Raw genomic sequence first — 27,159 nt, 5'->3', positions numbered from 1 at the left:
ATTCATGATACAGATATATACTATCAGATATATACTATCATCATAATACAGTCATCACACAAGATAATCATCAGGGTATATACATTGAATTATTTACATTATTTACAATCCTGGGTGTGGAGGGGTGGGGTGGGGGGTGGGGGGGTGTTAGGTTTGGTTGGTATCATCAGTCATCAACAATTGAGAACAGAGAAATGGACATTGTAACAGTGTAGGTCTGACTTGGTAGGATATGTACAACAAGTAGTGGACATATGGAGAGAGAGAGAGAGAGAGAGAGAGAGAGAGAGAGAGAGAGAGAGAGAGAGAGAGAGAGAGAGAGAGAGAGAGAGAGAGAGAGAGAGAGAGATCAGAAGGCATAAGAAAAGTATCTACATTTGATTATTTACATTTGATTATTAACAATCCGGGGAGGGTGTTAGTTTAGGGTTGAAGTTGCCTGGAGGTGTACTTTTATTGCGGTTTTGAAGGAGGATAGAGATGCCCTTTCTTTTATATCTGTTGGGAGCGCATTCCATATTGATGTGGCATAGAAAGAGAATGAGTTCAGACCTTTGTTAGAACGGAATCTAGGTTTAATGTGGTTAGTGGAGCTCCCCCTGGTGTTGTGGTTATGGCGGTCATTTACATTAAAGAAGTAGTTTGACATGTACTTCGGTACCAGGGAGGTGTAGCGGATTTTATAGACTAGGCTCAGTGCAAGTTGTTTTACTCTGTCCTCCACCCTGAGCCAGCCCACTTTGGAGAAGTGGGTAGGAGTGAGGTGGGATCTGGGGTGGAGGTCTAGAAGTAATCTGACTAGCTTGTTCTGGGATGTTTGGAGTTTAGATTTGAGGGTTTTGGAGGTGCTAGGGTACCAGGAGGTGCATGCGTAATCGAAAAAGGGTTGAACGAGAGTTCCCGCTAGAATTCTCATGGTGCTTTTGTTGACCAGAGAGGAGATTTTATAGAGAAATCTCGTTTGTTGGTTGACCTTTTTGATTACCTTGTTTGCCATTTTATCACAGGAAAGATTAGCCTCTAGAATGGAACCTAGGTAGGTGACCTCATCTTTCCTGGTGATAACAATGTCACCCACTTTTATAGTGAAGTCATTGACTTTCTTAAGGTTGATGTGGGACCCAAACAGGATGGATTCCATTTTGGGGCGGAATGGCGTAGTGGGTAGAGCAACCGTGCCAGAAACCTGAGGGTTGCAGGTTCGCTCCCCGCATCTTACCATCCAAAAATCACTGCCGTTGTGTGCTTGGGCGGGACACTTCATTCACCCTTTGCCCCCGGTGCCACTCACACCGGTGAATTGAATGATGAATGATAGGTGGTGGTCGGAGGGACTGTTGGCGCAAATTGCAGCCACGCTTCCGTCAGTCTACCCCAGGGCAGCTGTGGCTATGAAAGTAGCTTACCACCACCAGGTGTGAATGATTGATGGGTTCTACATGTAAAGCGACTTTGGGTACTTAGAAAAGCACTATATAAATCCCAGGTATTATTATTATTATTATTACCCAAGTGTATGGATAGCTTGTTGTCAGCGAGCCAGGTGAAAGTTCTACAGAGTTCAGCACTGAGGATTTTCTCCACCTGTGACTTGTCCTTGCCGGATACCAGCAGGGCCGAGTCATCCGCAAACAGGAACAAATCACAGTCGCATGCCGATGACAAGTCGTTTATGTATACTAGGAACAGTAAAGGCCCCAATATACTGCCTTGGGGGACTCCACAGCTTACTAAGAGGAGGGGGGGGGGGGGGGGGGGGGGACACACAGTGCCGTTCACCTCTACCACCTGTTCCCTCCCCTCCAAGTAAGATTGCATCCAGCTCGATGATCCATGTCGCCACGCCCTCACGTTCCCTAAGATCCTCTTCATCCATCCATCTCACTGTCCCCTTATTTAAACTGTCCACCAAGGGTGCCCGAGCTTTCAGCCGCTCTTCTCCACATCTTTGGAACTCTTTGCCACCAGACCTTCGTAACTTGGACTCAATATCCCTCTTCAAATCAAGACTCAAAACACACCTATTCCTGACTGCTTATTCATTGTTATCATCTATTCTTTTCTGTCTTTGTTGTTGTTATTATTGTTGTTTTTATCCAATTTGATTTTATTGTTTTGATTTTGTACGGCATTGGCGTTGTTAGGCTTATTTTAGGGGGGCTCAAGCCCCCCTAAAATATTCTTAAGCCCCCCTAAATAATTTGGTGTTTTTTTTTTTTACAAATACATGCCGACATACTCATTATAAAGTGGCCCAAATATGAGTTTAAATAAATAATCATATAACCTGTTATTATTCACTCAGTTTCCCCTCACTTCGTAGCGTAAGGTAGAGAGCCCCTTTAGTGCGTCGGTATCCAATCCATTCCACTTGTTCATATAGAAAATGCCCACATCACTCAAATTCCAGTCCGCATTTTCTCTGCGACCTTGCTTGCGGTCCTGCAGGTGTACGAAGCACATTATCTTCCTTTACAATGAGTGAAGCTGCACAAAACCTTGTGTGTGCAATTGTAAATAATTTATTTTTTAAGTTTTGTGTTTCTTGTAGAATCTATATAAAGTAATATACAGTACATTAGCCTATTGTTAAAATAATAAAAAAACATCATTAAATATATTTGTTTTATTGTATTGTTACATTAATAGCTGTTGTATTATTATAGGATGGCTTGTTAAACATTTCATAGGATTTTCAGAGGGAGGAAAAACCAAGACATTTAATATAAAATGTAAAATGAATAAATACATAAAAAGAAAAAGAAAAAACATGGTTAAAAGCCATCGTCCCGGGGAGCATTTCATATCGTCCCGTGCATTTTTTAAAAATAATAATAATAACAATAAATAATTTCTAAGTCTTTGTTAGCCGTTTGTGAAGTTTTGTGCTCGTGCGTAACATTCGCTCGCATCCTGTGCATCTCCTGGGGGCAAAGCCCCCCTGTCCTTAAAAGCTAGTGACGCCCCTGTTGTATGGTGTCCTTGAGTGCCCAGAAAGATGCCTTATAAATAAAATATATCCTTATTATTTCCCAAAAATGCCATATTTGTTATGAATACAGTTTAATATTTTTTTTAAGTTAGCAGCAGAATTGAGGCATTCATACACAAGTTTTCTACAGAAATGGTCTTTTCAGAGTTGTTTTGAATGTACTTCCGCGCCTGTGCCTCCAGGGGGCGCAACAGTTTCTCGCTGCTCCTCCGGTGCTCGCACACAGCGTTCAGGCGAGGTAAACGCAGTCACGTGACCGGCGGTTGCCGCGGCTGGGTCTCTCCCATTATGGCGGAGCGGCCGGCGGTGCGGACGGACTGTCTTTCCCCCTCCGATGTTTGCTTCGTGTCTTGAGGGAGGGCGCCTTATTTACCCTCTTTTGTAGCTTCCCCCTCACGTTAGCGCTGCGTCTTCTTCAACACGCCTGCCCGGGTGTGTGTGTTTTTTTTCCGGCCAAGTCATGGCGGAGCGCGGCGTGGATTTGTCAGTCCTGCCAAAGGAGGTTCGAGACCAATTGGCTGAGTTGGACCTGGAGCTGTCTGAAGGTAAAAACCGTGAATGGAGGGGAGGACGGGAATTAGAGGGACAAGCGGTAGAAAACGGATGGATATATATGTGTGTTTAATTCAATATGACGCTCGTTGTTTCCTGCTGTAGTTGGCAAGTCTGTACAGTTTAGTCAATGGCAGCACGCGGCAGCACCTAGCTTATTGTCAGCTACAACAGGATGTAGGAGGCGAACAAGCTAGCAGTGCATGACAGGCTGCTTTGACACACATATGCTTCTTTTCTATTCTCACTTTAAACCTTTGTGTCTGAAAACCGGATTCTATGTACTTATGGATCTCGCTGTGTGTGTGTGACAGCAATGGCCATAGACAAGGGCCCTCTTGTCAGGGCTTGACTCCCCTGTCATCTTGCTTATGGTGTACTTAATAACAAGCCAGACTTCTTGTAGGAAGTGATGCGTATTCATACCTGGTTTCAGTTCCCTGTTGTTTTTATTGCACTAAAACTGTACGTCAGACGAGGGACTAATGGGGACTTGTGTAGGGCAACCATGGGTTGTGATGTCATGTTATAAAGCAGAGGTGCCTCCAAGGGCCAATGTTGTCTCTAGGGCTGGGCGATAAGGCATTTAAAAAAAAAAAAAATATGTCGATATTTTTAGGCCATGTCACGATACATGATATATATCTTGATATTTTGCCTTAGCCTTGAATGAACACTTGATGCATATAATCACAGCAGTATGATGATTCTATGTGTCTACATTAAAGGCCTACTGAAATGCGATTTTCTTATTTAAACGGGGATAGCAGGTCCATTCTATGTGTCATACTTGATCATTTCGCGATATTGCCATATTTTTGCTGAAAGGATTTAGGAGAGAACATCGACGATAAAGTTTGTAACTTTTGGTCGCTGATAAAGCCTTGCCTGTACCGGAAGTAGCAGACGATATGCGCGTGACGTCACAGGTTGTGGAGCTCCTCACATCTGCACATTGTTTACAATCATGGCCACCAGCAGCGAGAGCGATTCGGACCGAGAAAGTGACGATTTCCCCATTAATTTGAGCTAGGATGAAAGATTCGTGGATGAGGAAAATGAGAGTGAAGGACTAGAGGGCAGTGGGAGCGATTCAGATAGGGAAGATGCTGTGAGAGGCGGGTGGGACCTGATATTCAGCTGGGAATGACTAAAACAGTAAATAAACACAAGACATATATATACTCTATTAGTCACAACATAACCAGGCTTATATTTAATATGCCACAAATTAATCCCGCATAACAAACACCTCCCCCCTCCCGTCCATATAACCCGCCAATACAACTCAAACACCTGCACAACACACTCAATCCTACAGCCCAAAGTACCGTTCACCTCCCCAAAGTTCATATAGCATATATATTTCCCCAAAGTCCCCAAAGTTACGTACGTGACATGCACATAGCGGCACGCACGTACGGGCAAGCGATCAAATGTTTGGAAGCCGCAGCTGCGTGCGTACTCACGGTACCGTGTCTGCGCATCCAACTCAAAGTCCTCCTGGTAAGAGTCTCTGTTGTCCCAGTTCTCCACAGGCCAATGGTAAAGCTTGACTGTTATCTTTCGGGAATGTAAACAATGAAACACCGGCTGTGTTATCCGGCACAACAGTCAGGGGGTGCATTCTACGGCGGGGGTGCGTTATCCGGCACAACACCTGCCGCAATACACCGCTTCCCACCTACAGCTTTCTTCTTTGCTGTCTCCATTGTTCATTGAACAAATTGCAAAAGATTTACCAACACAGATGTCCAGAATACTGTGGAATTTTACGATGAAAACAGACGACTTAATAGCTGGCCACCATGCTGTCCCAAAATGTCCTCTACAATCCGTGACGTCACGCGCAGGCGTTATCATACCGAGATGTTTTCAGCAGGATATTTCGCGCAAAATTTAAAATTGCACTTTTGGTAAGCTAACCTGGCCGTATTGGCATGTGTTGCAATGTTAAGATTTCATCATTGATATATAAACTATCAGACTGCGTGGTTGGTAGTAGTGGGTTTCAGTAGGCCTTTAAAACATTCTTCTTCATACTGTATTAATATATGCTACTTTAAACTTTCATGCAGAGAGGGAAATCACAACTAGGTCAATTAACCAAAACTGTATTTATTAAACAGTTATTAAGCAGTGGCACAAAAATTCATGTCATTTCCAAAACAGAAAGTGCAAGATTGTCAGAGACATTTTAAAACAAGCTATGAGTGCATTTTTGTGCATGATGTCACTAAGATGACTTATCAAAATAACACTAAATTAAAGCGCACTTTTTGTACAGAACGCCACTACAATAGTTTAAAACAAATAAAGTGCACTTTTGTGCATGATGTCACACAAGATATTTCAATAACTGTCAAATAAAAATGAGCTGAATAATAGGAAATCAAATAGTGTATGTCCTTCGCTATGTGGTAGGTTCCTGCGGACGTTATCTCCTTCTGTTGTTGACTATTTTTTTCATACGATGTTGATGTGGAAATGGTTGCCTCTGCATTTTGTTGGTGTAGCACCGAACGGAGATGTTGACATGCGGAGTAAGCACTCTTCATTCTCTAGCAGGTGACTTTTCAAATGATGCTACATATTAGCAGTAATGCTACTTTTTGTAGAAACGCTTTTGCCCCACACTTGACAAATTACAGTTGTCTGTTCGACATATTCCCACTTGAAGCCAAACCACCGCCAGACGATGGACTGGAATTAATTCTTCCTTCATTTGTTACCAGATTCGCACCTTCTTTCTCTCGTATTACCACTCGCACCACAGCTAACGTTACCCATGCCGCTACCTCTCTGCTCCGCGAGGGCGTATATGTATGTGACGTATGTAAAAAGGTGCGCTTGTTTTATGTCTCTGTGAAAAGGAGAGACAACATAGAGTGAGAAGAGCCTGTAGTGTAATGCCCGCAGTGAGAACGTATACTCGAATATCACGATATAGTCATTTTCTATATCGCACAGAGACAAACCCGCGATATATCGAGTATATCGATATATCGCCCAGCCCTAGTTGTCCCGATACCAATATTTTTGGTACCGGTACCAAAATTATTTTGATACTTTTTTAAATAAAGGGGACCACAAAAAATTGCATAATTGGCTTTATTTTAACAAAAAATCTTACGGTACATTAAACATATGTTTCTTATTGCAAGTTTGTCCTTAAATAAAATAGTGAACATACACGACAACTTGTCTTTTAGTAGTAAGTAAGCAAACAAAGGCTCCTATTTGTTGTGTGCTGATGTATGCAGTAACATAATGTGTCATTTTCCATTCTATTATTTTGTCAAAATTATTAAGGACATGTGGTAGAAATTGAAATATTAATCTACTTGTTAATTTACTGTTGATATCGGCTTACTTTGTCTTTTAACATGTTCTATCTACACTTCTGTTAAAATGTAATAATCACTTATTCTTCTGTTGTTTGATACTTTACATTAGTTTTGGACAATAGTACAAATTTGGGTGTCAATCCGATACCAAGTCGTTACAGGATCATACATTGGTCATATTCAAAGTCCTCATGTGTCCAGGGACATATTTCCTGAGTTTATAAACATAATATACATTTTTTAAAAATGAAAGAAGATGTTGTGATGCCAAAAAATATCGACATAATCATAGTAGTATCGACTAGATACGCTACTGTACTTGGTATCATTACAGTTGATGTTAGGTGTAGATCCACCAATGGCGTTTGTTTACATTTTGATGCCGGTGAGCTGCGGTGTGTAGTGAAACATGTTTATCTATTCCTCATCCTGCAGGGGTGATACTTGTAAGAAACTTACTTTATTTGTCGCCATGGAGGCGAGGATTAGTGATTTAGAAATAACTAAAACACTGCCGACTGGGGCTGGACTTTAGCTGCTAGCTAGCTAGCCATGTAGACGGATGTAAACAGATGTCCCAACATCAATTTCAATGATAATAATGTTAGTAAATGATCTCCTAAAAAAAATAAAAAATTCTGTGGTACATTATATGGGACATGTAAGTGTCAAAAAGACAGCCAAAAAAGTTGGCCGATGAGAATAAATCTAAAGGTAAAATATAGTGTAGAAAAATGCACCCAATTGCAGGAATTTTAATCTTTCGGTGCTTGCATGGCAGCACTTTGTCGATTTGAAGTTTTACTCTTTTTTTTTTTCTCAAAGGGTGCTCACATGCATGTAACTGTAAAAAAAATAAAAAGATTTTAGTTTAGTCTGACGGTAGCACAATTTTAAACTCATTCAGAAAACATGTTAAGTCTCTGAAGTACCGGTAGTTAAAATCTATCAAGTATAAATGTAAATAAAAAGCAGGGACGGCGTGGCGCAGTGGAAGAGTGGCCGTGCGCGACCCGAGGGTCCTTGGTTCAATCCCCACCTAGTACCAACCTCGTCATGTCCGTTGTGTCCTGAGCAAGACACTTCACCCTTGCTCCTGATGGGTGCTGGTTAGCGCCTTGCATGGCAGCTCCCTCCATCAGTGTGTGAATGTGTGTGTGAATGTGTAAATGTGGAAGTAGTGTCAAAGCGCTTTGAGTACCTTGAAGGTAGAAAAGCGCTATACAAGTACAACCCATTTATTTATTTATTTATTTAAATAGAACAATTTGAAAAAAAAAATATTTCTTGACTCATTGGGGTGGCTGGCTGTGCATGTTTGTATCATATTTACATCTGACACTCTTTTCTCCCTTTTATTATTAGTCTTATTTTGCATATTCAGTAGAGCCAGCGTCCTCTACAGTAGACATTTGATTTTGGTCTCTTTATTTTCTCAGAGGTAAAGGAGTGACCTTCTGTGAAAAAGCTAGTCAAAGATCATCTCTCTGACAGCACTGTAGTGTTTTTAAGAATAAGCTGCAAAACACACATTTTTAAACTGAACTCGCAGGCCACCAGTTGAATTGGCCAAATGATGAAAAAGAGAGGACCTAAAATAGAACCTTGAGGAATACCAGTAGTATAACTAAAGAAGTTGAAGAAATGACTACTGACTGCATCTAAAGTAAACAAGCTACATCAACACCTTAGTTACATAAATCACATTACGAAAAACAATTGTAACTGCCAAAACGAAGAAGACTTAACGGGGTGCCTTGAGGAACGCCTAAGTTATGTAAATCACAAGTTTGAACCCAAATGTGCTATGTTTCCTAGCAAGGTTAAAATGTCAAAGTTACTCTATATAACAGGAGCACTCAGTGGTTTTAGGAATTTGCTGCAAAAATGTTTGTCCCCCAAGCTTTGAACTGAATTCGGCCACTAGAATAGCCCTGCTGGTTTCAAAGCCTAAGTGAATCCACACTTGATTGTATATCTTATTGTTTAACTTCACTGCCCTAGCCGGCCTATGTCCATGTTTGTTTTCTTCTTCTGTGACTTCAACTTGGCCCAATTTCCAGCTACTTGCACGAGGAGAGATCCTATGATGACATGTAAAACAGTGATTGACTCATCAAAGAAGAACATTTGAGAAGTTTATAGCAGGAAAGAAATGTGTGGTGAGACAACATTGTTCATGATATCCCACAGTTAAATATCATGATATTTTAGGTCACAATCCCAGTTTGGATTAGGGATGGGTATCCTTTCTAATTTAATGATAAGTGTACCAAATGTGTACTTTAAAAATGGTGCCTGAACTGATACTTATAAAATAAACATTTTGTAAAAAAAAAAAAAAAAAATAGCTCTAGAACATTTTTATTCTTATTATATTTTGTGACATTCATGTTGAACAGACGATTAATTATGTACATTAAATGATGCATTCAAAATTAGGTAATAAAATCCACAACAAATTGTTGTAAGCATTGTAGCAATATAGAACGTAGAGAACGTGAACAAAGTGACTTGTGATTTTGATGGTCATAATTTCAGGAGTTTGTGAATGCAACCTTGCTTGCTGTAACCATAATGAGGAAATGCTGTGTTGTGGCTAGTGGCTAACCTAGCGCTGCAGACTTACTAGCAGATATGAGGGCGTTAAGTTCAGTGATAAATCTAAAAAGAGCGTAAAACTCTTGTCTAATTTTGTCAGGACGCTACATTACTTTCAAGCCGTTACATGTGCAATATCACCGCCAAGCACTCTGCATTCATTTAGCACTGAAATGAAGCGCCGATAGTTTCTTCTTTTTGCAGTCTGGGTACTACTGCTTAAGTTGGCACCAGTGCCATTATGGAACTGGGTTTTGGTATTGGCGATTTACACATTTCTCAACAGGTCCTGAGGTTTATGGGGCAAAACGGAAGTCGGTTGGTTAACCCTACAAACATCCACCACATGGCAGTGTAAAAACATAAATTTACATTTTCCACAGGTCATTCCATTTTGTTCATGAGTGTACACATTGTAATAAACTATTTTATACATCTGAAGCATAGTACATGTCAACCCCTCCCCCAAGCAGCTGTTAATGTTGCTCACACATCTCACACACACACACACACACACACACACACACACACACACACACACACACACACACACACACACACACACACACACACACTGCTTCAGGCACCTGAGCCACATTCTTCCAGCTGAGAGTGAGTCCAATTGTTTCAATTTACTTATTTTAAACAGGAGGTTGCCAGTATTGATTCGCAGCATTGCATTGCCTCTTAACACAAATACGCTTTACAGTCATGCCTGTAACAATCAGGCACTTAAGCGCTGCGTTTCATGTTTTTTTTAAGCTATCGTGAGAAATTTCCAGTTATGCTCAGTCCACTTCTGTTAGTGGGTTGATATTCTGATGTTTAACCATGGCTATCTATCGTTAGCTCTGTGTGCATTTTATTGCGTGACATCATTACAATGTGACACCGTATAACTGTAAACCCACTAATTAACTCATTAGAGAGTAAACAAAGGACAACAATGGAGGACAATTCTGCTCTTTCTTCTTGGCATATAGCTGGTTATTGCAAGAGGCACATATTTGTTGTTTTGTCTTCTTCCCTATTCCGTTTCTGTTGTTGTCAGTCTTTTTCTAAATGTGGAGGAACGTTTGATATACCGTATTTTCCGCACTATAAGGCGCACCTAAAAACCACAAATTTTCTCAAAAGCTGACAGTGCGCCTTATAATCCGGTGCGCCTTATATATGGGTTAATATTAATATTAATTTTCATAAAGTTTCGGTCTCGCAACTACGGTAAACAGCCGCCATCTTTTTTCCCCGTAGAAGAAGCGCGCGGTGCATGCTGGGATATGTGACGTTTCATTTCCATTTGTGTGTTTATGTAAAGACCCCAAAATGGCTCCTATTAAGTGTGTTGTCTGTCTAATTATAAATAATGCAGACGAGGCGTGTTAACTGAGTTCTCAACGTTTACTCACAGCGTGCTCATAACCACATTCTAACTCCCAGCATACAACGCTTCTCAGGGCTACCGCGCATGCTCGTCACTATCGTTGCATGCTGGGTAGTGTAGTTGTTATATTTGCTAGCTCATAACATCACATTAAGAGACACGCTTACGCGCTTAATTCAATACTCGCCGTCATTCCGGGTGGATTGACAAAAGACCTCCAGCCGCTACATATTGGTGTCAACAGGGCATTCGAAGCTAGACTGCTAACTGCGTGGGAACAGTGGATGACAGAAGGCGAACACACCTTCACTAAGACAGGGAGACAGCGCCAGACGACGCCAACATCACCTTCACTAAGACAGGGAGACAGCGCCAGACGACGCCAACATCTGCCAGTGGATCGTAAATGCCTGGGCAGATATTTCGGTCACAACTGTGGTCCGAGCTTTCCGGAAGGCAGGATTCACAGAACTGCTGGACAACAGTGACACTGACTCCGATGACTTCGACGAGACAGAACCGGCCATTTTGGATCCCACATTTGCCCAACTTTTCAATTCGGACACCGAAGACGAAGAATTCGAGGGATTTACGAATGAAGAATAACTTCAGAAAGTGAGCGTTATGTTTATTTTGTGTGTTGTGACATTAACGTTCGAGCAACATTATGTTGCTATTGCTCTGCACTATTTTGAATTGTACTATGTTTGTGATTGCACATTTGCGTACATTTTGGGACAGAGTTGTTAGAACGCTGGTTTTTAATATATTATTAAAGTTTGACTGACCTATCTGACTGTTTTTTTGACATTCCTTTAGCGCAGTTAGATGCGGCTTACAGCACGGGGCGGCTTATAGGTGGACAAAGTTTTGAAATATGCCGTTCATTGAAGGCGCGGCTTATAACCCAGGGCGCCTTATGGTGCGGAAAATACGGTACATGCTAAAGCAACTGCAGTGTAAACCCTGTCTGACCCATGCTTGATGTCATTGAGAGTCAAATAGAATGATCTGTGCCGTATAAGCACTTATGTCTACTCAAATAATGGTATAGTCATGCCTGTGTTGTAACTTCCCTATGTAGGTAATTTGTGTAGTAATTTGTTTGTTTTTGGCATTGTGCAGGTTGTTTTAAGTATTCAATAAACACTGTCACATTTGCAAACAAATGCAATTTGGAATCGGACACTAGGCCTGGGCCGATATTTGATAAGGCAATTAACCGAACGATAAATGAACTTTAAGCCGGTAAGTTTTCCAGCGTTGCTAAATCGCCATGCGTATGCGTTTTTATGGCTTCAAGAGCATTCACGCTTTTCATTGGTTTCAGCAGCTGCGCGCGTTTGTGCCATAGCTGAATGGGAAAAAAAAGGGGGTGAATGCTCTTGTTCTTCATTAAGTGTCTTTGACTTTTTGTGCGGGAGGCGGGGCCGCCGGCCCGCTAGCATCACACAGTGCAACAAGTTAGCCCGTGACCAACACATGTAGTAGCGAACATGGACAAAATGATCACAAAACCAAATGCCACTGCACCAGTGGGAATATTTCAGTTGAAAACTTTGCACAAGATGAGGAGCCAGTTTGCAGAAAGTGCTCGAATACGACAAAATTGCACACCCACTTGAAACACAACCACCCAACAGTCCACACTCACTGGGGCGTTTGGTGTACAAAGTGAGTTCAAACGAAACAACGCAAAATAGTGTGCGCTCACAGAAAGTGTGCTTCAAATCACTACACCATCCAAGACATGCTGCCATTTAATACTGTAAAACTAGCATTTCTAAAAATGCTGCAAACGTTTGACAGACATTTGTCATTTTGTCATGTCATGTTAGTGTTTCCTTGCTCGAAATCTGCCAGATACATTTTTTTTTCCATACGACTTTTTAATCTGTTTATGCTGTAGTGTTTATATTGTTACTCTGTACTTTTGCTTAAAAAGGTCCTAACTTTAATGTCAATTAAGTAACTCTACTTCTGCCTACATTTTCAATAATGAAGTGCAACTTTGTCAATAATTAAATTTGCATGCATAATGCTTGCGGTCATGTCCTTCCCGATGCCCCGACCCACCAATTTTGGGACCCCCAAAATATAAAAATTTGTCGCCATACCTGATGCGCCTTCAAAATATGGGGGCTTTTTGTTGTTGTTGAGAGCCTCAAAAAGGCATTGAAACATATAGAAGAAAAAAAAGAATTTTAAATAGGGCCCTCGCTGTGCTCTGCATCGCCCTTGCGATGCAGAGCACAGCTGCTCGGGCCCTAAATATACAAGAAATACAAGTTTATTGCATTTGAAAGGATATACATGCATTATTATTTTGCATTATTATTTGCTCTCCAAAAAATTATGGCAGTAATATAGTTTATGATTGGCAATAATTTGTAGGTCACTATATTGTTGAGTAAAATGTGTAATCAGCCCAGGCCTATTGGGAACTTCGACCTGCAGTGTAAAACCAATCTCAATGACTCAGGATGCAGGACTGGATGCAGGGTTCCCCCAGATTGCCACCAAATCTGTGGTGGTGGGGGCGTGGTTAGCATGATGTCATCATATAATTTGCATAATCTGCGATGATGCATATATTTTCTTTAAAAAGGGTATAATAATGTTTTCCGTACACTTAAAAACAAATCTGTGTTATTATGAATTACTATTAACATGTTTTCTAATGGGTTGGAGAGATGGAGAAGTTTGTGACAGGAATGGAAAAAAATAAGGGTTGTCGTCAGCAGAAAGGAAAACAAAAAACAATAACCAGAATAAAAAGACCTGGAAGTACGAGGAAGCATATATAGTTTTAGATTCACTGTCACTACAGTAGGAAATGAGAAAAGACCAATGTGTGTTTTCAATCAATCAATCAATCTTTATTTATATAGCCCTAAATCACAAGTGTCTCAAAGGGCTGCACAAGCCACAACGACATCCTCGGTACAAAGCCCACATACGGGCAAGAAAAACTCACCCCAGTGGGACGTCGATGTGAATGACTATGAGAAACCTTGGAGAGGACCGCATATGCGGGGGGGGGGGGGGGGGGTTTATGTCATTCTCCTATCCTTTGCAACATCCTTGTTTTATGTCATTCTCCTATCCTTTGCAACATCCTTGTGTGTTTTATGTCATTCTACTATCCTTTGCAACTTCCTATCTCTGTGAGATAGGTTTTTCTGCTGTTGCTGTAATAAAAACAAAAGTACAGATTTCATCTTAACATTGAGCAAGAGTTAAGAGTACTTATATCAACTTTGAAGCCCAGATTTGAAGGAATGTGCAGTGTAAAAAAGGGCTCCCTGCAGCCACTAAATAGGAGCAGAATCATCTACTTTTGTTGTTGTCATTGTTGAAGATTTTTTTTGCATTTGGCAGAGTGACAGAAAAGTGCATTGCAGTTGATTGTGTAATAAAACAGACAAATGCTGTCAAATAAGTTTGAAAGAATTAGTAAAGGCTATATTTGTTTGATTAAAAATGTTCAGACTGAAGTACAGTAGTTGACCATTTAAAAGGTTAAAGTAGGGCTGGGAAAGTTTTCTGTCTATCTGTGTTGGCCCTGCGATGAGGTGGCGACTTGTCCAGGGTGCACTCCACCTTCCTCCCGAATGCAGCTGGGATAGGCTTCAGCCCCCCCGCGACCTAGAGAGGGACAAGCAGTAGAGAATGGATGGATGGATATATAATAGGACGTTTTATCAAACACATTTTTTATTGATATTGATTGCCTGTTTATCGCAACATATAATGATATCTTTTTATCTGCCCAGCCCTAGTTTAATCATTCAAGGCTTTTCGAATTGTCCATCCCTCCATGTAAAAAGTAAAATTAAAATACGCACTTTTAATCCCTTCTGCTTAGGTATATTACAAGGAATATTGATGCTCTTTTTGAAAATAAATATGATGATAAAACTACAAGTGACCAATGTTTACATTTTAAAAACACTGTTACTTCCTATGTAAGATTTATAAAAATGCACAGCCCAGTGAATATTTTGGACCTTTTTCTGTGTATAGAAAATCACACATACAGCATAATAGCAGTCATGTTCAATGTTACAAATTGTTACAAGTTGCTGCAGATAGTATTGCTGCTATTGTATCTATTTTGATAATAAGAGAATTACATAAAAATGTAACCCACACAGAGCATTATAAAGATAATTAAATAATCAATTCAGGAGGGATCTTAGAAAAAATGTTGTCCTCCTTGTGGTTCATGACAGAAAATAATTGAGAAGCACTACTCTAGTGTGTCTTAATACTTTGGATGACAGAGATGTAAGAGGCACTACAATGGAGTTAGAGTTTCAATTAGAGACCAAGTATTTCAGTAGTTAGTTCTCACTGCAGGTTGCCTGGCTAGTCTCTACATGTTGTCATTTGTTATTAAGGTAGACAGTTTTATTGTTTTTGTAATGCACAGTGGCTAATACAGTTAATAATCTTAATATTTGACAATGTAAAAAGTACAAACAAAAAAACTGACCCGTGTCCGAGAATGGATGTTTTTAAACCCAGGATGTTGCATTTGATTTAATTGTCACTAGCAGTATTTTGTTGCTAACATCTTTTTGGCTAAATATAGAATGTTTCCACTTATATAGGTCAATGTGAATGTGAACAAGTGAGGCCCTTTTGCCTGAATGCATGGAGTTTGTCACTAGCTTTATGGGCCGGCTTTCTTAAGTTCATAACGAGACCTCCTCTGAACCAAGTGGAAATGCCTGTTCCTGTGTTGCTTGGATAAGAACACAGCCCTGCCAAATGGCCTCTTAGGAAACAACCCAGTTCTGCGAGCCCCCTGTGACCACTAGGACACAATGAGGACCATTCAGCTGGTTTGAGCTGCCATGGCCAGGAGCTGTGCTGCTATTTAGTCCTTTCAGCTCAATTCAGCCTTTGTGCAACTTGGAATGAGTTGCCTCCATAGGTGGTGAAAGGAGGGGTTGGTGACGGGCCATACTTGAGAAGATGACGTGTTCTGTTGTAGTTCGACTGCAGTGGTACACTCTTCTCACCCTTAACCAGGGTTAAAAGGTCATGTCTAGTTGCCCTATAATTCCTTGATTCAGACCGTGGAAAGCATAGGAAAACAACACTTTACCCTACCTCATCTTGAAGTCCCTCGAACCAAGTTGTAATGTTGCAATGGCGCCGACTTTTCACAGCCGACTTTAGCGGCTAATCTAATTTCGTAATGACTCAGCCTGATAAAAGAGTCTAGTATGATATGTTGTGGACAAATAAAAATGGAAGTATTTATTTTATAAACATTGGAAGTGGCGGAAGCGGAAACTGATGTTAGACGCCACCTGGACCACCTGTTAGCCAGATTGTTTTGTTGCGAAGCCACCTTGTGGATTACTTCCTTATTTATGACCTTTTTGTGGATTGACTACCATTGGCCTGAGGAGAACTGGGACAAACAGACGATAACTCGAGTTAGATACACGTTATCGTGAGTACGCTGCGACTTCTACAGTAGTTCTAACTATCAATCGTGTGCCCGTTTGTGCATGTCTTGTATATAACTTTGGGAACTTGGGGAAATACATTTATTGTGTAAATTGTGGGTGGCTAACTGTGTATCAGGTTGTGGCTTTGAGTGTTTTGTGCAGGCGTTGTCATTGTTGAGTTACATGGACTGGTGGGGGTGGGGGGGTATTTATTATGCGGGATTAATTTTGTGTTATATTAAAAAATAAGCCTTGTGTCGTGGCTAAACAATGTACAATACATCTTCTGTTTCTTTATTGGTTAATGTGTTCCGACTTCAATATCAAGTCTTCCCCGTGACTCCTTAATTAGCGTTGTGGCAGTATGGAAGTATTATTGTAGCAAAACTATGTGCAAACGTGTATTTCAATCTGTGCATGTGAAATCCAATTTGACTGTGTGTGTAATAATTTGTGTGTCTGTATATCAATCCGAGTGTGTTTATTCTAATCCGCGTATGTGCGTTTTAGATCCGCGTACATGTGTTTTAAGTTGTCTATCTCTCCCTAATCAGAAAGAACACTTGATAGGCTGTCTACTTACATGTGACTTTTGCAACACTTCTGCTGTGTAAAATTTGAGCGAGCGCATCCACATTCGTTAACGTGTAATACAAGGTGTGCGGCGCATTCAAAAGTGCATGTGTGTAATACAATCTGCGCGTGCGTATCTGTGATCTGGGAAAAGCAGGAACCCTCTTTTGGCTGTCCTTTTTTGCGTGACTTTTGCGACACTTCTGCCATGTACGATTTGAGCGAGCGCATCCAGATTTGTGAGCGTGTAATACGTGTGAGCGCGCATTCAGAAGCATGTGCGTATCTGAGGTGTGCCAACAATTAGCCAACCAGGGAAGACACCACGCAATTTAAACCAACAAGCGGTAGAAAATGGATAGATGGATGGAGAAACGGAGTACAGCTGAGGTGTGTGAAAGAGAGACGCCTTGCGTTGTTCCTGATTGGTTTAAATTGCGTAGTGTTTTCCGTGGTCTGTCTGTAACTCCCCCCTGCCTTTCCTTATACTTACTATTAGTCGGCGCCTTGCAGCCATTGATCATGTTAGTCTGCGTTGAAGTCAACAATGATGGACCACGCTCGAACACCAGCTAAATACCATGAATTGATTTACGTGGACCCCGACTTAAACAAGTTGAAAAACTTATTCCGGTGTTACCATTTAGTGGTCAATTGTACGGAATATGTACTAAACTGTGCAATCTACTAATACAACTTTCAATCAATCAATCAATCAATTAAGCTGCCAAGCTTCACGCTTTGAGCGTTACAGTCAATCAATTTAACCCTTTCTCATGCAACATGCCACACTTGACATTTCTCACACATATATTCCCTATTCGTTACTCTATATTTTTTTCATAATAATAAACTTTGGTTTTTGCAGCTTGCCGTATTTTGAGTAACTCTGATTGATTGATTGATCGAAATAACCAATCCCAGACCAAGCCATCCATCCACTGTGCCTGCATTTAACCAAACACAGAAGACATTACGCAATTCAAACCTCTCTTTCGCACACCTCTGCTGTACGTTGTTTCCGTTTGGTTTAAATTGCATGGTGTCTTCTGTGGTTGGTTAAATGTAGGCACACCTCAGATACGCACACGCAAATTGTATAACACACACGCACTTCTGAATGCGCGCGCACACGTTGCAATACACGCTCACGAATCTGGATGCGCTCGCCCAAATTTTACGTGGCAGAAATGTCGCAAAAGTCACATGTAGGTAGACCGCCTAAAGGGGGTACTTTCTGATTAGGGACAGACAGTCAACTCAAAACACACATATGCAGATGTAAAACACACATACGTGGATCTAAAACATATGTACGCGGATATGAATACACACACTGGATCGATATACAGACACACAAATTAGTACGCACGCACTCGAATTGGATTACACGCGCACAGATTGAAATACAAGTTGCCAAAAAAATGTGATACAATAATACTTCCATATGGCAGCCACACCCGGAGAACATGGATGTGTTTGTTACAACCTTAGCCACAGCCCAGACATTAAAATGACTATATAAACTATGACTGGGTTGCCTAGAGGCACATCCGGGCACTTCCGGGTTTCAAGCGTGGTCTAGAGTCCCAGTAGGCTCCTGTTTGTTTACCTGAATCAATGCAGCTTAGGGCGTATTTTGAAAGGTTTAAAGGCAAATATATAAGCGATCATGAAAAAAATATTTAAAAGGGGATGGAGTAAAAAGAAAAATATATTTTTTAATGATTTAAACCATTTATCATCACTAAGATGATATTGCTTGCTACAACCTCACTTCATTTGACAATTATGGTATTTAGAGAAGAAAAGATTGGAGACACATCATGTCTTTACATCTGAGGTGTTCACAAATCAAACATTAAGCCGTGAAAGACAAAGTTGGACTTATTTGTACATCGCTAAGTAACGTATTTGATTGACATAACTGCCATGCTACTGTGATCGTGACGCTAATGAGAAAAGGGGTACATTTGTTTGCAGTTAATTTCCTGCTACTAATGTTAGTCATGTCTACAATTGATGTCTGCAGTTGTTTTTTTGGTGTGAAGTTAATATTTTGTCTCATTATTTAGCTATATATGTCCCTGTTTTTCAGCAATGTTTGCTAGCGACATCAAGATTCATATTCATATTCATCTAGTTTATTAATACTATTAAGGATATTTTCTTGATGCTAGCAAATATCACCAAAGACGCTATTATATGGTTATCTGTGGTGAATAAAGCACTTTGTTTTCTTGCACAACAACAACTAAACTAACAGTTTCTGTTGTGAAAATCAACAACAGTGGATTGGACCAACAATAACAATATTTATTACAGACTTAACATGATGTTAGTTTATTTGCACAACCAGGTCTTTGTAGTTATATTTAGGCATAGAAACCACAGAAGAACACAAACCAATGCGGTCTCTTGTCCTTTACTTACTTTTAATTCTGCTGTCAAACACTAATATTTACTAATATAGTAAAGATTGAGAATACTCTTAATTGCATCACAGAAAGATTCTCAAAACAAATCAAATATTCAAACAAACATTTGACAAAATGATCACTGCAGACAGAAGCATTGTCCGATTATATTCCACAAGATGATGAAAGTGATATTTTTTAGAGCAATTTCTTTCGACGCACTTTAGTTTTTTCCCTGACTATTACCTCTATTAACCACTTCTTTCGGAACTCAATGAAAGCTCTTTCCTATCTGTCTATTTGAGCTACTGTAAAGCCCAAGAACAGAACAGCAATACGGTCTTTTCTGTTCAAACTCTGCTTGACCATTGTGTGAATTAAGCCACGTAGAAGAAAAACGGATATAACGTCATATGTAACCCAGCTATAGGGAATCATATTGTATTGTAATCCAAGTCTATGAGCATGAACTGATGAAGCCTACTTGGATGAGAGGCAAAACTTATTTTAAGATGTCTTAATATGAACTGTGATGCATTGTACATCTTTAGATCTCAAATATAGGATGACCCATCTTTTTCATAAAAAATGTTTAGTCAAACCAGGAGGACCATCATTAAAAACTATGGCTTCTACTGTCTTTCCTGTATTTTTTGGCACCAAGTATTCAGAATGCGTTCGACTACAGTCATTTATAAAACCGACTTATGTAGTGCTATGTTTTTCATAAATGTATGTTTTTGGTTGTACCAACCGAGAACCACAAAACCCAAAATGACAGATGGTTAACAGTAATTTGGATGTTCTCCCAGCTCCATAAAAAACATGTACACTTGAGTCTCAGTAACATCTCAATGACATTCCACTAAAGAACATTTACAAAACATTTTGTTCTATATAGCTATATTTAGTTTCAGTTTTTTGATTATAACGGTCAGAATCCAAAACCCATCAATCTTACTGGCATTTGTTTGTGAGCCAAGGCCTGAGGTGCAAGCAGATGGCTGGATACTTTTGGCAAGTCTGTTATTGTGTGTGTACAGTATGGTCACACATGCAAATGTTTGGAAGTACCATAATATTGTTGTGGTGAATAGTTAATGATGGCTACACTGCCTTACGGTCCTCCAGACCTACTTTAGACTCAATAATTCACATGCCCTAATTAAATACCAGAGAGTTGGTATACACATGGCTTGTCAATGTGCTCCAGGTCTCTCAGAGAAAAAAACATGGCTTCTTCTAATAAGGTGTGATAAATGTACACATTTCTGGTGGGGGAAGCAACAAAGATATGGTCAACAAGACAAAAAAGCCAAACCAGCCATGATAAATACTTGACAATAGACAATACTTGTCTATGATGCCTACAACATAAAGTTGTCTTGCATAATTTTCGTGCAGCAAAGTTCTGCAGTCAATCCACATTTTAAAACATTTGCAATGTGAACCATTTTAAGTAGGGATGCACCGGAATGAAAATTCTTGATCAAAACCGAAAATGAGGAAATCAAGGCTGTAAACCAAAATCGGTGGTCAAAAATTTGGCGCTTCACTAGTCATAAGATAAGTGTCAAAGGTCCAGCTAACAGTGTGTTAAAGTCCTACTTACTTTTGTTGCACCTATGACTCACTGCTCTTAGGTGTGTCTTCTACTCTAGGGAACATCCACCTAGCAAGAGAACCTGTTTTAGGATCCTCTCTAATGAGGCTGTATATCAAGGTGGTAGGTCTGATGCAAGTCATGCCAGGCCATGACTCAACTCCAGGGAACAATGATGAGACCATTTTCATAGTAGGTGACCCTTTCTGCTTTCACAACACCTACCTCGTTATTCACCACTTGACTAGCTCACATTCTCATCTAGGTTGAAGGTTACAGTGAAGCATCCCTCTGACGTTAAAACGCAACCCCCCACTCAGCTCTTTTGTGATTAGGAGACATTTAGTCATCGAGCCAGACTGTGACACATCAGACATTGGCTAATTTCTCTTGTGATTTTATGCTTGAACTCGTGGGTGATTTTGTTTCGTTTGATATGGGAGCCCCGGCACAGTTTATCCAATCTATCATTTGACTATATCAATCATGCGAGTGTGCTAATGCTGAGGAATGCTCTTGTGAATATAAATAGATCTGGCTGGCAAGACAAATTCGCTTTCATGCCAGAGGAGGAGAAAACAAGCAACTCTTTGACACAAAAGCGCCACCATTATTGCGGTGGAGGCCACCCTTTAAACATCCCAAGGAGTCAGTCCTCATAGTGTGTACTTCTTTTCCACAGAGACTAATGTAGCTGGCAATTAGACAGGAGCCAGGGGGGAGCCCTTCCACGACCAACAGGCTGTTTGGCTGCTACATGTGGGTCACTGTTATGCCAATGGCTTGTGTGTTAAATACCGCATCCTCATGTAAACTGCCCTCCTCAAGGCAGCAGGCAGCCCGTTAACTGACCTGTTAAGAAAGTGGCAAAATGTTTGCTAATTGTTAAAGTGTCATTCTTTCAGAAATATCTCTGTCACCACATATCATATTCAGTGCACATTTGCTGAATGTTTGCCATATGATACCATTTAATGACCTTACAGTAGCGGTCTTAAACCACTAAGCAGCGGCCCGGTTTTTATCCATCAGTTGGGCCGAACCGGCCTCAAAAAACATTTAGACGTAGTACTAAAATCAATAGACAGCTTTTTTTAAATGTGTTTATTTATTTTGCAAATAACTATGTCAAATTAATTGTAAATATGTAAAAAATATATATTTTTTAATCATACTGTATACAATAGGGCTGCAATTAACAACTTTTTTGTCGTTGACTATCTTAATGATTATTCGACCAGTTGGATTATGAAGCATACACTTATTAAATGGCTCTAATTTTCCATCGACTTCTAAATGCAGTTTAAGTTATTTTAGGCATGTGCTTACAAACAACAAAGATGACCAATTTATTCAAAAATATTTATTTATGCTGTAATTCTGCTGCTCATTCAGCTGTTACAAACATTACAATTACTATTGAAATGTTGTCCATTTAAAAGAAAGGAAAGGCAATGTGCCAAAAAAAAAAGCAATTACCATATTTTTCGGAGTATAAGTGGCACCGGAGTATAAGTCGCACCTGCCAAAAATGCATAATAAAAAAAGAAAAAAAACATATATAAGTCGCACTAGAGCCCGGCCAAACTATGAAAAAAACTGCGACTTATAGTCCGAAAAATACGGTAACCTTGTTTATGTAGATAAAACAACAGTTAAAATAGCAACAATTAAAACAAACAACAAAGCACCAAATCTAACTTCCTCAAAAAAAAAAAGCATTTTGTGATGTTTAAAAAGCTGCACACATGTATAATATGGCAGTTTTAGCACTCAATGTATAGAATTGTACGATTCATTAATTCTTAACATGTTAATAATTTAATCTTATGACCCCCGTATTGATCTGCCAAGGGAAATCAAAATTGTCTTGTTAAGATGTTAAAAAAATAGGACATTACAATTTAAGCTTCTGAATTATTTTAGATGAAACTACACAGTAACAAGCTGAAAAACAACACATTCAGTAATTATTGTATTTTTAGATTTCACCGAGAAACTACTTTCATAAAATAATTTGTGCATTTCAAGCACAACGTTTACTCTCCCAAGCTCAGGGGCCCTTCTTGGCTAAAGCTGGCCAATCACAGCTCTGTGGTCCGCGTCGCCACTGACGTGAAGCTAGAATTTTTGGGAGGTGCACGTCAAGGTCTGTGGGAGGGTACGCGTGGGAAAGAGCAAGACAACGTTGCTTACTCAAGTTATTTGACGCAAGAGTATATACCAGGCTCTGTTGTGAAGGCTGGAAGTGCACTGCTGTTTTTTAGGGTTCTGGACGGCTGCTTTGTTTTTGAGATGGAATGATTTGAAGTTGTGTTAAAATAAAAAAAAGTGTGCGTCTCATGTTATGACTGCCGTCAGTCTGTCAGTGATCTTGCATCGAAAACACGAGCAGATGAGATGTGCTATGTGTGTGTGTGTGGTTTTTTTTCCCTGCCTAGCATTAGCTTTATTGTTTGTTTGCAGGCTTAGCCGGTGTTTCAAGTGTTTGTTTTCTACATGGTTTAGTTCGGAGGAGGCATTAAAGCGTTTCAAGGGTGAATGAGTGGTGCCGGATATATGATTACCCCAGAAAACAATGCCAGTGTTTCAGTCAAAATTATGTCAATTTCAACGATATTCCAGGTTTAACAGTAGATTATGTTTTTATTTGCCAGTTCCATGATTCCCTTTGCAATTCTGTTACCTTGACACTCATAGGACCCTAATATTGACGTATGTACACACCACAGACATGTGCTTTCCACTCCATACCTGTCAACATTTGCATTTCAAAATATGGGAAATTTCCCAGAAAAATGCTTAAAAATAAAGTATTGTCATCACAAATCCTTTTTAAATATTAAAAATAAATGAATGAATAATTCATGGACTAGACGGGAGTTGAACCCAAGTCCCTTGTATAATAAGAGGATGTCGCCAGCTACTAAACTATCTATGCTATTTGTTATAAGGTTTTGTAGTGAGGAACTAGATGTGTAAATGGAGATAAAAACAATTCTGGGCTCCTTCACAGAGCTTATAGTTGAGACATTTTTCCAGCTGGCTCATGTAATTTCTTCCTCAATGTTACAGGTAGGTGTAAGGATTTGTGAGCAGCTGCTCTTCTTTAGGCAAAGAAAATAGGTCTCCTTTTTGTCAGGATACTTTCACAATGTTTTGGATGTATTTTCCTTTGTCTTCATGTCCATCCATTTCTCTTGCGTTGTTGATTTGATTGAATAATGTAACATGCAACTCATGCTCTCCATTCACAAGCCCAACCCAGAGTGTCGTCGAGGCTTGAGTCGAGCGACCCGATTGCTGCAGTAGTGGCAATACTGGAGAGGATATTTTTATTGATACACCGCAACATCCAGAGAAAAAACTGGACCCGGAAGAAGGAAAAAGGAAACAAGATTTTCCTGACAAAAATGGGAAGGTTGACAGGTATGCTCCTCTCCACTCTAGGCAAGCACGTGCTTCCTGTTTACGCCATCCAATTTCGGCAGTGTCGTTTTGGTGATAAATGTATTTTGTCAATTTTTGACCCAAAGTTGCATTTTTCGGTTTTTGGCAGAAGATCTTTGGTGGCTGAGATTTCAGTGCATCACTATTTTGTTGGTATAACACCATTATGTGGTCCATTAGATAATTACTTGTTTAGCAGTATCATAGACAACTCTGTGGGAGTGGTGTCCGGGCAATGGAAGAATCACCCATTTGGTGCAGATCAAATGATATCGATCTGCATCAAATATTTATTTTCATTTTGTTACAGTCTGCTTGACTGGTAGGATGGTGACCCATTAGATCTAAATGTAGCTGTGGTGAAAAAAACTTGCTGGGTGTGGCAACAATCCTTTTTCAATGAACATTTCGGCCAACAACAGGACTGGAGTGAATTGGTATAGCTAGATCTGCCCTGGCATTTCAGTTAAAGTCTGATAAGCATGTTTAATTATTGGGCCTTGGTCTATATTTCTTGTATTTGGTCTCTATTTATAGACAGTTCATGGTATGACCACTGATTGTAAGTACAAGGAATGTTTCCAAAAGGCCAACCAGCAGGAGTTTTTTTCTTCCTCTCAGAATTCTCTCACATTTCAATAGCTCTTTTCCTAACACTGGTTTTGTGGAGTTGTGCCAAAGGGTTATCAGAAATTCAGAGTGGGTAAAAGTCCTCAGGAACCTCCCTCAACAAGCTGATGTCTATCTCTCATCTTGGCCTCTCAGAACACATTGTGTAAAATCTTGGCTCCGTGTTGTGGACCCCTTAAATTCAACTACTCCGGAAAAGCGGTCAATCAAACTTCATGACATGCCACACATTGGGCGTGGTCAAGATTTCCAGGCTAGTACAAGTACACCTATTGTACTGCATGAATTAAAACATTATGTCCGCGGTAGAAAATGGATGGATGGAGGGTCTCACTCTTATTTACATGTGTTAATAACTATTACAGTTGGAATGGTTTTGGTAGTCAAAAGGTGAAATGAAAAAAAAGTAGTCCTTTAGTTCGACACGGCATGGAATGTTTTCTTTTTTTGCTGACACAAATCTCTGGCTGCTGTAACTCAACAAGCCTATTTCTCGTATACATTCTTCTAAGAATTGCACCTTGCTGACCTTGTCTCTACGGTGTCAGAGGCACCATTTTCACAGCATCCTGATGACAGGCCACTTAATTACTATGAGCTGTGAATGGTGGGAGGTCATGTCTAGAGAGGTTACATGGTCAATAGGGTCTTTGCAGTCTCAGCACTCAAAAAATCAGGATCTAGTTTTGCATGGCTTAATATGATCTCATAATATAACATTAATGAGGCAGCTGTCAGGTTATATTCTTTCTTAATTGTCTTCATTTAACTGCCTTCAGCATTTAAATTATTTTTAAAGTACGTACTGTAGGCCTTGGCTGATATTCGATAAATCAATTAACTGACGATAAATGAAAGTTAAGTCTAAGTTTTCCAGCGTTGATAAATCGCCATGTGCATGCTTCAAGAGCATTGACACTTTTCGTGGGTTTCAGCAACTGTGCGCGTTTGTGCCCTAGCGGAATAAAAAAAAAAGGGGGGTGAATTAGGGCTCGGCGATATGGCCTTTTTTTAATATCTCGATATTTTTAGGCCATATCGCAATACACGATATATATCTCGATATTTTGCCTTAGCCTTGAATGAACACTTGATCCATATAATCACAGCAGTATGATGATTCTATGTGTCTACATTAAAACATTCTTGTTCATACTGCATTAATATATGCTCATTTTAAACTTTCATGCCGAGAGGTAAATCACAACTAAGTCAATTGACCAACACTGTATTTATTAAACAGTTATTAAGCAGTGGCACAAACATTCATGTCATTTCCAAAACAGAAAGTGCAAAATTGTCAGTCATTTTAAAACATGCTATTAGTGCATTTTTGTGCATGATGTCTCTAAGATGACAAATCAAAACAGCACTAAATTAAAGTGCACTTTTTGTACAGAATGCCACTACAATAGTTTAAAACAAATAAAGTGCACTTTTGTACATGATGTCACACAAGATATTTCCATAAGTGTCAAATAAAAATTAGCTGCTTAATAGAAAATCAAATTGTGTACGTCCTTCGCTATGTGGTAGGTTCCTGCGGACGTTATCTCTTTTGTTGTTGACTATTTTGTCATACGGTGTTTATCTGGAAATGTTTGCCTCGGCATTTTGATGGTATGGCACTGAACGGAGATGTTGACATGCGGAGTAAGCACTCTACATTCTTTAGTAGGTGACTTTTCAAATGATGCTACATATTAGCAGTAATGCTACTTTTTGTAGCAATGCTTTTTCCCCACACTTGACAAATTACGGTTGTCTGTTCGACATATTCCCACTTGAAGCCAAACCACCGCCAGACGATGGACCCCGTGCTGTTTTTCTTGGGAATTAATTATTCCTTAATTTGTTACCAGATTCGCACCTTCTTTCTCTCGTATTACCACTCGCACCACAGCTAACTTTAGCCATGCTGCTACCTCTCTGCTGCGCGAGGGCGTATACGTATGTGACGTATGACGTGACAGTGTGTGACGTGTGTAAGAAGGTGCGCTCGCTGTCTGTGAGAAGGACAGACAAGACAGAGTGGGAAGAGCCTGCAGTGTAATGTCCGCAGCTAAAAGCAACTGCGTGAGAACGTATACTCGAATATCACAATATAGTCATTTTCTATATCGCACAGAGACAAACCTGCGA

The 27,159-nt window shown here is 40.0% G+C and overlaps 1 protein-coding gene across 1 annotated transcript in view; it reads left to right on the top strand.

Annotated features, from left to right (window-relative positions):
• The first annotated feature begins 3,260 nt into the window (after positions 1–3,260).
• The window catches only part of dip2ba (disco-interacting protein 2 homolog Ba), a 71,442-nt gene continuing 47,543 nt past the window's right edge, over positions 3,261–27,159 (top strand). The window contains exon 1 of the mRNA XM_061987007.2: positions 3,261–3,537. Coding sequence (XP_061842991.2) covers positions 3,453–3,537 — 85 coding nt within the window. The 5' untranslated portion in view covers positions 3,261–3,452. The remainder of the gene's footprint in view (positions 3,538–27,159) is intronic.

The sequence above is a fragment of the Nerophis lumbriciformis genome, linkage group LG01 (genome assembly GCF_033978685.3).
Source record: "Nerophis lumbriciformis linkage group LG01, RoL_Nlum_v2.1, whole genome shotgun sequence".
NCBI classification, from domain to species: domain Eukaryota; kingdom Metazoa; phylum Chordata; class Actinopteri; order Syngnathiformes; family Syngnathidae; genus Nerophis; species Nerophis lumbriciformis.
Note: the sequence above shows the minus strand (reverse complement) of the source record. Positions and strands in the feature narration are given on the sequence as shown.